The sequence below is a fragment of the Microtus ochrogaster genome (genome assembly GCF_000317375.1).
Source record: "Microtus ochrogaster isolate Prairie Vole_2 chromosome 14 unlocalized genomic scaffold, MicOch1.0 chr14_random_3, whole genome shotgun sequence".
Taxonomy (NCBI): Eukaryota; Metazoa; Chordata; class Mammalia; order Rodentia; family Cricetidae; genus Microtus; species Microtus ochrogaster.
This window is the reverse complement of record NW_004949098.1, coordinates 183,940-195,727: the sequence shown is the minus strand read 5'-3', so window position 1 is coordinate 195,727 and position 11,788 is coordinate 183,940. Positions and strand designations below refer to the sequence as shown.

Sequence of the window (11,788 nt, the reverse complement as noted above, 5' to 3'; positions counted from 1 at the left end):
CCCAGGTTGGCCTGGCACTCACTATGTACCCCAGGTTGGCCTGGCACTCACTATGTACCCCAGGCTGGCCTTGAGCTTTGGGCAGTCCACTTGCCCTAGGCTCCCAAGTACTTAGAAGACAAGCATGAGCCACCATGACCGGCGAGGGTGCATCTTCTGGAAAAGTTGCCTAGTTGCCCTGGGCCTCAGTGACTTCTCAGAAGAGAACAAGTTAGCTACCTTCACACCCCCAAACATCATGGAGCCATGAGACATTCCTTCGTCCCTCACGTCTCACAGTCCTTGCCCCACAGTGAACTTATAGCCTTCTGATACTGTGAAAATTCTCCATTCACCTAAGCCAAGCTCAAATCAGAGGACAGAGAGACCAGCCAAGGCCACCTGAAGGCGGTACCTTCCTATTCTAATACAGGTAGCTCATGGGTACCAGGCCACCATTGGCTAGGACTCGCATACCCAAGCGGAAGCTGCTTTCCTGCAGTGACACAGTGACCCATGGCAAGGAGAACAGGACAGGAGTCGTATCCTGGGGGTCTCCAAACTGTCCTGTCCTCAGGATGCCTTTTCCCAGCAGGCAGCAATGTGTTCCAGGCACCCCTGACACTAAAGGCCTTGGCCTGTGACCTGGACCACAGAAACCAAACAAATCTGGAGTTGCACAGATACACAGGAGGCCTGGCAGCCCCAGAAAGGAAGAGGCTGCAGAAGTCAGGCAGTACTCACCGAGGATGTGAGAAGTCCTTCTGCTAGGGACTGAGGGCCGTGGAGTCTTTGGCAGAAACACCAGAGCAATATAAAACCCCTGAGGCGGATCTTCTTTAAACAGAGTCCCTAAAAAGGCCAGCTGACGGTGTGGTAACAGTATTACCATATAAGGTGTTTTTTTTTCAATAAACCAGCCTTGGGGGGCGTGGATGGAGGGTGGGTAGAGTGAATTATCATTTGAAAAATGTATGCAAAAGGATTCGAATGGTAACAGTCTCTGGGCCATGGATTTGTTCCTTTTAGGCTATACTTGCATAAACAAAAATCACACCAGGCCTTATAAGCTGCCCAGAGTGAGGCCTGATAGGGCTGTGCTCCTGGAGACAGAACCATACCAAGAATGGCAGTGGCCTCCTCTGTCCCGCCTCCTTCCTCAGGCCTTCTGCCCGCTGCCCCAGGGTCTGCTTGGGACATCCATGCGGTAGCCACAGAATGAGTGCCATTGTGCTTTGTCGGGTGCAAGCCCAGGACAGCTGAAGCCTGAGGGGAAATTCCATCTGCACTTGGCAAAAAGTCCCATGTGCCCCACCGTTTCACTGCCCTGGAATCTCCAGTTGCATTAAACTTCCTCTGTAACTCCAAACTCTCCAGTCCTCCTCCCTGGAGTTGCTCCGCCAGTCCCCCAGTACTGGGAAATGCAGAATGAAGGGCCAGCCTCAAGACTGAGCACACCTAGCAAGACCCACGGGCAGGCACAAGTTTCCAGAGTCCTGTGCTTGTGGATTTTCTTACACAACACATTCTCTCTCTGGGCACCGTTCTATGTTCCATGGTGCCCACCACCAGCTCTGTGGCAGTTAGTTCCCACTTCACCTCACTTAACATGTGATCCACAAAATGTTCAGATGTGAACTGGAGAGCTGCGTCCAGGTGACTGTGGCCTCTTCAAGCTCAGCATCCAAAACCTCTCTCTCCTGCCCCCAAACTGCCACACCCCCTGATTCTCTCCCTCAGAGTCTTTCTTCCCACTCTGTCCTTTAGGAAAGCCAGTCCATATAGAAGCTTCTCTCTCTATCTCTAAGTACATGGGCACAGTTCCGTGAGTTCTAGACCAGCCTAGGCATAATACTTTTAAGGTAGGAAGCAATTATAAAAATAGAGACATTTTATAAAAAGTCAAAGGGGTACACAGGAAAGATTGGACATAGGCAAGGGAAATGATGTAATTATATCTTAATTAAAGAAATATAAAAACGCACGCAGGTGCACGTGCGCGTGTACACACACACACACACACACACACACACACACACACACATGTCAAAGAAAGTTAAGGCCTCACTATGTAGCCTCAGGTGGCCTTCTGAGTACTGGGATTATAAAGAGGCACGTGGCGTCACTACAGCCTGCTTCATACTCGGAGGTTTTTTTTTTTTTATAACAACTTTTCAGAAATGGATAGAACAAGGGGAAGAGAGAAAAAGAAAGGCTACAGAGTATTTAAACAACAGGATTAACTCTTACTTAGATAGCGCAATGTCAGATGTCAAATCGTCAGTACCACCCCGCCCCCGAGCTGTAAGCAACAGGCTCTAGACAGCTCCGAACAGAACTCCTCCCTGCTCTGAGGTTACTCCCCCTCCCCAGACTTAGAGCTCCCCACTGTCCCAGGAGCAGCTTCCTGCTGTCCCCCAGGCTGTGGAGAAAGATGGACAGGGTGTGAACAAAGAGACTCTCTCTTGTTTCTGTGGGAAGGGGAGTAAGGAGCATTCCAAGAGGACACAGTTTGGGAGACTTTGTTCCTGGATGCTGCTCAGGCCCAGCTGCACTGATGTGCCCTGGGCTCACCTGTGTAGAGAGAAGAGCGTGTGGACGCCAACCGGGCTACCAGCTTTGTCAAACGGGTGCAGGACAGGTGGTAGGGTTGGGACTTTCTTGCCAGACCCCAGTCCAGGGGAAAACCAGTCCACCTAGGACTCCGTCGATTAAAGGCTGTGGGACCCCCGGGAAGGGGGTGGGGTGGGCAGAGAGAAGCCTTTGGACTAGACTGATTTCTCTCTACCAAATGACTATGTGACCGGCCAGCACTTCTAGGAATTCCCCACGTGAACACTGGCTAGGAGCCACTATTTGGACGTCAGTACTGAAGAGAAAAGTCTAACAACCAGACGTCCAAAGGGAAAAACTTGAAACCTGCATATCAGCTACGTGAAAAGGCGTTTGCTTCTCCTGTCATCCCATGAGGTGGGAACCCAGAAGAGCCTGGAACAGACTACTTTCCAAGAGTTGTAAGACTTGGGCTGGGCTGGGAGTTGCCTCGGGACCTGGGTCTCCATTATCCTGCCCCTCCCCCAATTAGCAGATGACTTTGTCATTCCTGCACCCACATTCATCCTCTGGCAAGCCACTTGGGGTACCCCTATCCTCAGCCTAGAAGTAAGTAAAACTATCAATTCCAGCACCCAGGAGGATCATAAAGTCAAGACTATCCTGGGCTACAAAAAAACAAACAGCAGTCAAAGAAAACAAAACCACATCAAACTCTTCCCACGAAACCCAGGCCTGTCACACCAGAAAGATGGCTTAATGTGAAGCAGGACCCTCCCTTGAGTTTTCGGTCAATACTGTGGTTTCCTTAGGAAGAACAGGGAACCTATAAGGACTGAACAAAATCTGAGCTGTTAGGACTCTCAGGCCACCTAAACCAAAATATTCTAGAACACAGAGTCTCCAGGAGTGATTTTGAACAAGTGGCAGACACAGGTCTTACTATTAATACTTTCCTTTTTTTGTTTTTTGAGACAGGGTTTCTCTGTAGCTTTGGAACCTGTCCTGGAATTCACTCTGCAGACCAGGCTGGCCTCAAACTCACAGAACTCTGGCTGCCTCTGCCTCCCGAGTGCTGGTATTAAAGGTGTGCGCCACTACCGCCTGGCAATACTTTGTTGTTGTTATTGGAGCTGCCGTTGATTGATTTGTGTCTATATGCTATATGTTGTACATAGCCCTCTATACAATCATATATTTAAATATATAATTGTGTGCATATGTGATGTAGGTGGGTCATCTGTCTATGTGTTATTTTCATTGGTTAATAAAGAAACTGCCTTGGCCTTTGATAGGACAGCAGCTTAGATAGGCGGAGTAGACAGAACAGGATGCTGGGTAGAAGGCAGTGAGGCAGACGCGATGAAGTTCTGACCCAAGATGGACATAGGCTAGAATCCTTCCTGGTAAGCCACCACCTTGTGGTGCTACATAGATTATTAGAAATGGGTTAAGCAAGCTATGAGTGTTAGCCAAGAAGAAGCTAGATATAATGGGTCAGGCAGTGTTTAAATGAATACAATTTGTGTGTTTTTATTTCCGGGGCTAAGCTAGCCATGCGGGAGCCGGGCAGGACAAAAAGCAGGCCTGCCTGCAGCTCTCACTACACATATGAATGTGTGTGTATGATGCACATGGACAGGTTTGTGTGCTGTAGTGCACAGGTGGAGATCACAGGACATCTTCCGGTTCATTCTCTTTCCATGGGTTCAATTGAACTCAGGTCATGGGCTTGCTGCACAAAGCTCTTTTGCTCACTGAGCCATCTTGCTGACCCCTGTGTAATCATTTCTCGGAATTACTGATTTAAAAAAAAAAAGAGTTGAAGACTTTGAGGCCAAGGGAGATGAAATCTCTACAGAAACCATAAATCCACCTGTCTTGGGTTAGTCTAGCATCAAATCTTGCCTTTGAAACTGAGTGTGATTTCTCTCCTGGTGTTGAGAGAGCCTGGTATTTGCCAAGAACTTTTGGAGTGGTTACTTGTGATACGGCAAGGATGAGATTCTCACAACATAATGCAAATGATTTCGAGTCATTTTCGTCTTAGTTACTTTTCTGTTGCTGTAACCGAATATCATGACTAAAGTAACAGAGAATGAAGGGATTATTTGGGCTTGTCACGGCAGGAGAGCTCTCAGCCTCAACAACAGGCACCAAGCAGAGAGCAAACAGGAAGCTGGGAAAGACTAAGAACACCCAAAGCTGCCTCAGATGATATACTTCCTCCAACAAGGCTCCACCCTCTACACTGTCCACGACTTTCCCAAACGGTGCCACCAACGGGGACCAAGTATTCAAATGTCCAAGACCATGGGCGAATATTTTCATCCAAACCATACATTTTTGAACATATCTAAGGAGTTCTGATTTTTTTTAATTTTAGTTAAAAATTTTAAACACACGCACACACGTGCCTGTGCGTGCACGCACACACACACATGCACACACACATGCACACACGTACACGCACACACGCGCCTGTACATAAGCACAGGCACCCAAGGAGACCGGAAATGGACACTTACAGGGTTGTGATTTGTGATTTGGGTACTGGGAAGTCAATTTTGGGCCTCTGTAAGAATATTGAGTCATATCTCCTGTCCAGAGTCCTACTTTTCTTACACTTGGATTACCCAGCACTTGGGATGCAGAGGCAGATGTATCTTTGTGAGTTCGAGACCAGCCTGGCCTACAGAGCTAGTTCCAAGACAGCTAGGGCTGTTATACAGAGAAACCCTGTCTCCAAAAAAAAGCAAAAAACAAAACAAAACAAAACAAAACAAAAAAAAACCAGTAATAATAAAACAAGTCAAATGAAGAAACTGTGAGAAACAAATAAAGGGAGACTTGCCCAAAAGTGGGTTTGTGGTGCATTTTGCACTGACTTAAAAAACCCTCCAGTGAAGCAGCTGCCTGCAGAACATCCACCAGGCTGCCCCGCAGCGCTTGGCCGCTTCTGTCTTAAGAACATCTAACTTTTCTTTTTCCTTCTCTCTCAGTGTTTTCCCCAGATACTGTCCAAACCTTGAGCATTACTTTGGTGCTCTGGCTTCTCATTCTTTCTCTGAAGCTCACTGACCCATCCCTTCCTCCAGGCTACTGCATACGTGCCCTCCCGGAGGGCGTGTGTGCATACGCAAGCCCACACCCCGCTGCTGCCTTACATGTGGTGTGCATAAATCCATACACACACACACACACACACACACACACACACACACACACACACACACACACGTGAATCTAAAGACAACATACAGTAAATATGGGGCATGGTGGTGTGCATCTGTAAACCCAGAACCAAGGAGGTGGAGGCAGAAGGACAGGTTAAAGTCCACCCTTGACTGCACAGTTAATGAGGCCAACCTGGGACACTGAGATCCCTGTAAGAGATCACCACCATTATCGTCAATATGGTGACCCCGCTACTCCGCCACCCCAAAAAGAAAATTCAGAGCTCCCAGGCACGACAGAGTTTACCTCTACATTAAGCCAGTCACAGAATCCAGGTGTCTCGGCTAGAAGCTACAGGGCCCGTCCAGGCGCCAGCAGAACTATTCTTCTTTATGTGCTCTGGTGAGATGTCATAATAGTGGCAGACAGACCCTGTCTACCACCGGGAGCTGAGTTCATTATACAGATGTTTATGACATACCTCAGCCATTGTAGAAAGGTGGTTGTGGCTTCCACTTAAATTTGTGTAGAGTTTTTGCTTGTATGCATGTGGTTGGTGTCTGCAGAGGCTAGGAGAGGGTGCTGGGTTCCCAGGATCAGCAGTTACTGGTTATAAGCTTCCATGTTGGTGCTGGGAACCAAACCAGGGCCCTCTGCGGGAGTAGCCAGTGGTCTCAAGCACTGAGCCATCTCTCCAGCTCTGGTTTGTTATGCTTTAAAAAATGTAATTAATGAATCCACTTGTCTGTGTGCTTGATTTCTCCATCTCTTTCCCTCCATATTTAACCAAATTCTTTGCAATGATTGATATAGCCCAGGTCTGTGTGGAATCTTCCCTGGAAGCTCTCCAGAGCCTACCTCTATCAAATCCTGTGGGCCCTGGGGTTTAGCGGGTGTGTGTTAAATATTTGCTGAATAAGTGGAAAGCGGAATATAATAATTACAGTTATTATACATATTATATATACTTCTCTCTTTAGGGTCTCCCAGTCACTGCCAATCATGAGGAAACCAGTCTTGTCCTATCACAGGAGTGTGGCTCCTTAATCCATCTGCTTCTGGAGGTCAGAGGGCACAACATTTTTTATGTTTTAAACAGTGCTCCTCACACAGTAGGCACTCTAGAGTGAGTCATGGTCTGGACATATGACTCATGTTTTGGGGAGTAAGTACTCCCCGGTCCAGCAGCTACTCCCCGGTCCAGCAGCTACTCCCCAAGCCCCACAGTGCTTAGTGTTGCCGTTTAATCTACTCAGTTCACACTATTGGGACCACTGCCATGGGCAGACTTAGATTCTCAGCCTTGGCATCTATTGTAGATATCTGCTGCCTCCTCTTGTTCAGCATCCATTTCTGCTTCTAAGGCTGCCATGACATTCTTTGAAAAAGAATGCTCCCTGATCTCAGACCATGCAGCTCAGATGGATTATAGGCCTTCAGTGCAGGCCTGACCAATCAAAACTTTCCATCCTTCTGGCCACAGTCTTTGGTCCCATGATGAGCTGTGGCCAAAGCTATGACCCAACAACTCAATTAGGAGTTGTGTTGAAACCCAGAAGTTCATTTTCAGCTAGATTTATCAGGATAATATATAGGCTATTAAATTACAGCTGTCTACATTACTTTAATAGAATAACTTAATATAACCCTGAACCAAGGGAATCGTGGTCACAGTGGACATTGGATCCAGCTATGTCTGGTCATCAGTTGGATTTTCTGTCAGCACAATGGAAAGAATTTTAACTTTTTTCTGTGGTCTCTTTGTGGGCCAGCTAAAGCTTCAAGTGCCACAGTTATTAGAGATGGTATGCTTTCAAAGCCATGATGCCACTGGGAATGAAGACACTTGCGTGACCATATCCTGGGTTTACCATGAATCAACTCAAGACAATTCTAAGCCCCCAAGTCTCAGGAACGGGGTAGAAGCACTTGACTGGTCAGAGAAGCTCTGGACACAGAGGTCTAGTGTGCAACAGGGACTAAAGCTGTTCAAGGTGGCAGCATGGCCAATGCTCAGCACGGCCGGCATGGTGGGAGGAGACTTTGCTTTGGCTCCACACCATTAATAGTTTTACAAAGGTTTCACTGTGCAGTTCAGGCTAAGCCTCCTGCCTCAGCCTCCACAGTGCTGGGATTACAGGCATGTGTCACCACACCCAGAATCATTACCTTTTTTAAAGGCAAAATGAGGTGAACAGAGGACTGCTGGGGGCGGCAAAGCTCGTGGCAGGGAACAGGCAGAGGAGCAGCTAAGAATGGCCTCGCTTCCTTTTGTGTAGGAGAGGGGTGCACTTCCGTCACCCACCAGTAACCATTGTAATGTTCCATTTAAGCAACAGCCCGTGTTCTTGCCAAGCTTGGAAGTTAGAAACAATGGTAGGCCCTTGCAGCAGCTGCTCTCAGGAGGAAGGTGACATGAAAAGCGGTCCTCCTCGGGGGACTGAGCCCAGAAGCACGGTCAGGACTTCAGGCAGAACACCAGTGACTCCCTCCTTAGGAGCTTTCGGTTAGCTCTCCCTCCACCAGGCTCTGACCAAAGATCTCTGCTTGCTCTTGAAGGCAAAGTTTATGTTGGATAGGTTCCAGCAGTGAGGTCAGCCTCATGGAAGGTTTCCATATATGACATCGCTGCTGCTTGGCCTGAGTGTTACCAAGGCCCCCTCACTGAGGCTGTTCAGGGAGCAGGTCTTGGCTGGGTTCCCACATTAAGGGGCAGTGGAGTTCTGGTTTCTGGAAAACAGGAGGTATCATTCTTTTTTGTCCAGTTAGAAGCAGAATACACTCTTTCTAGTTGGGAAACGTTTAAAAAGGCTAGTGGGAAAAAATAAAGACACCCATCTCATAATTCTACCCCTTGATATGAATCCATCCTTTTCTAAATGCACATGTTCCTGTGTATTTTGGGAAGGCAGCATTGTGATATGGTCGAGAGTTTCATTTGAGGGCTAGAAAGATGGCTCAGCAGTTAAAAGCACTTTCTGCTTCTACAGAGGGTCTGGGTTCTCTTCCCAGCACCCTTCATGGCTGCTCACGACTGCCTGTAACTCCAGTTCTAGAGAAGCCAAGGGCCCGTTTTGGCTTTGCAGACACCTGTATGCACCTGGTGCGCACACACACACCACACACACATATACACGTTAAAAAATTAACTTTACTATCCAACATATTTGCTCTTCTCTCATGTTGATGTCACAGATTTCTAGGCGACCTTTAAGCACCAGCTCAGTTCATGAAGAAAAGTGAGGTGTCACCTATGGTCTCACACACCATCCTAGACATTTCCGAAGAAGACAAAGCCAGCACGGTGGACTTAGCAGGGTGAGCACTGGACAACTGCGCTGTTGGCTGGGACTCTGTAAGGCTCAGTGCCTTGGCTGAGGCTTAAGGAGAAAGTGGGAAGACCCACTTGAGGCAACACCAGAACAAGAGACGACTTCCTGATCGTGGAGGGAGACTGGGCAGGCCGGCCACACTGACTGATTGCAAGTGAACGGCAACACAGTTCACTGCGGGACACACCATCCCATTTGGCCGCCATCAGACATTCCATTTAGAATGTTTACATGATGCCTGTGATCGGACAGATCACTCTAGAGCACAACACAGTGAACTGTTTCATTACAGAAGAAAATAACATCCTAACCATTTAAATTAAATAATAAACTTCTTTTTAAAAAATAAAATCAACTTATGGGGGCTGTGAGCTCCTCATGCACTTCCCACCAGAGTGATAAGCTCCCTCAGTAATGCCACAAACAAGAAAAAGCCAAATCCTTCAAAATGGCTTTCACGGTTTTGCAGAGATGCCCTTATTTAGTCCAAAGGTAGAGATGAACCAGTTGGAAGGTAAGTCGCAACAGGGCCCAAAGGCCAGTGCTCGGGTCTAAAGAGGGCAGAGAGGTACTTTCTCTCGCATCCTAATTTTTGAGTTAGTTGTTTGGTGTGATTTGCTCATTTTCAGATTTGCCTTAAAAAATAAAATGACTTATTTTCAAATAATAAATTAAAAAAAGACCAACAGTTTCCCATTGGTGTTGACCCTTTCCTATTCTGTCTTAAAAGTTTAATTCCATGGGGGTGAGAATAGTAAACTGATCAGGGCATGTAGCTCAGGAGGAGGGTAAGACTTTGTAAATTCCATCTATTTATTTAGTGTGTGTGTGTATGTGTGTATGTGTGTGTGTGTGCGTGCGCACATACCACAGTGCACAATTGAGATCAAAGGACAACTTGGGGGAAGTTGCTCTCCTTCCATCATGTATGAAGTCCAAGGAAATGAACTTGGGCTGCTGGGTTTGGAGGCAAGTGTCTTTATCCAAGGAGCCATCTCCGTGGATGGTGACTGAGATTTATCGAAGGTCCGTGATGGTCACAATCCTGTCCTTGACAGTGACGTGACTGCAGTCCTGAAACAGGAAAAGGAGGAACAATAAATGTGTGGAAAGTCCTTTATAGTCGTTAAAAAACACAAACATTTCTGTTTCATTTGAGCCTGGGTTGAATGAATGGCTTCAAACTCCCTAGGTAGCCTAGGATGTCCTCGATCCTCCCGTGGCTGCCTCAGAGTTGATATTACAGGCATAACTCCTCCGTTCGGTTCATTAGTACTGTGGACTGGACCCAGGTCTGAGGCTTGTGAAGAAGCACTCCACCACCTAAGCTCCATCCCCAGCCCTAAACCACTCATTTAAAATGCCTGCTCAAGCAGTAACCCAGAGCCAGAAAGACAAACGCCAAAACTCTCTTTTATTCATGGATCTAGCTCTGAATATCTGAGCGTATACCCTAACGTGTCAGAAGAAGCCAGGAAAGCGGAAAGGGATCATGGCGGGGAGGGTGGACAAGAAGCTCTAGAGAGCAGGAGGAGGCAAGAGCTACAAAGGAGTTTAAGAAAATAATGGGGGGATTTACCTGGGGAGGGGGAGGAAGGATAATACAGGGAGAGAAGGAAGAAGGAATACGTTACACTAAGGTTGCCTGAAAACCTAGGGGAACCGATTATTTTATAAATTTATTTTAAAAATACATACAAAATGCTAGGTATGTGGCATACACGCTTCATTCAAGCACTTGGGAGGCAGGAGGCAAGTCAATCTCTGAGTCTGAGGCTGCCTGGTTACAGGGTGAGCACTAGGCTACTGAGGCCCTATCCCCCCCAATATAGACGGTTAGTTGTTCACTGGAGGAATACATGAGCTATTGTCATTGACCTTGGTGACCCAGAACTCAAAGGGAAGCCACTATTGCTGAAGACAGCACTCTTGGACACAGTACTTGGAGGAGTCAGTGGGGGCTGACTTGGAAAGCCCCCTCGCTGAGGACTGGCTCTCATGGTACTGAAAGGCACTATGCAAGCTGCACAGGAAGAGGGGCAACTGGATGTCCTACCCAGCTGTAAAGGCTGCGACTCACAATGATGACCAGAGGTAAGACAGCCACAGTGGTGCACCAGTGGCATTTTGTCCTCAGGGTGACCAACAGTTGTCTAATCAGTGGGAGGGAATTCGTACTTCAGACTGTGAACCTAGCCGGGGCTGGATAAGTCACAGACCCGAGAGAAGAACCCGCTACCGCCATTTCCGTGAACCAGCAGTTTCTGACTGTACTCTAAACACCGACAGCTCTCACCTTTCAGCACTAAAGCTTCCTTTTGCAACAGATGGAGACTATTAGAGAATTACAACTGATCCAGATACAAGCCAGAAAGTGACAAATCTGCAATGAAACCAGGAAACCCAAGGCTGAGGGGAAATCTCAGAAGAGGGGAGCAGAGTGTGTGGGCCGGAGGGTAGACAGTGACCCAAGACGCAACAGGGAAAATAATTCCAGGAAATAACAATATGGTTGTATAAACAAGACAAAATATTTGACATCAGTTTGCCCTGCCAACATGGATGGGGGAAATTTCACACAGCCCCATGCCTAGAGGAAAGCTGCAGATTATTTTTTGCTGAGAGGGAGACTTAGTTTCCTTCAGGGTTGAGCTCCTACATACATTGTGTGTGTGTGTGTGTGTGTGTGTGTGTGTGTGTGTGTGTGTGTGTATGTGTGAGTGTGTGTGTGACTATGTGTATGAGTG

At 47.4% G+C, this 11,788-nt stretch overlaps 2 protein-coding genes across 6 annotated transcripts in view; both read right to left on the bottom strand.

Annotated features, from left to right (window-relative positions):
* Actg2 (actin, gamma 2, smooth muscle, enteric) overlaps positions 1-6,069 on the bottom strand; it is a 26,774-nt gene extending 20,705 nt beyond the window's left edge. Inside the window, exon 1 of one of the 2 annotated variants that reach the window (XM_013352862.2) lies at positions 6,016-6,069. The gene's annotated coding sequence lies outside the window, so the exon portion shown is untranslated. Of the gene's footprint in view, positions 1-723; positions 896-6,015 lie in introns of those variants that run through there. The other variant, XM_005364652.2, reaches the window with a different exon arrangement.
* Positions 6,070-8,849: 2,780 nt separating this feature from the next.
* The window catches only part of Stambp (STAM binding protein), a 22,624-nt gene continuing 19,685 nt past the window's right edge, over positions 8,850-11,788 (bottom strand). For all 4 annotated transcript variants that reach the window (XM_026788011.1, XM_026788008.1, XM_026788009.1 and 1 more), the window contains one exon: positions 8,850-10,115. In XM_026788011.1, the coding sequence (XP_026643812.1) occupies positions 10,059-10,115 (57 nt within the window). In that variant the 3' untranslated portion in view covers positions 8,850-10,058. The remainder of the gene's footprint in view (positions 10,116-11,788) is intronic.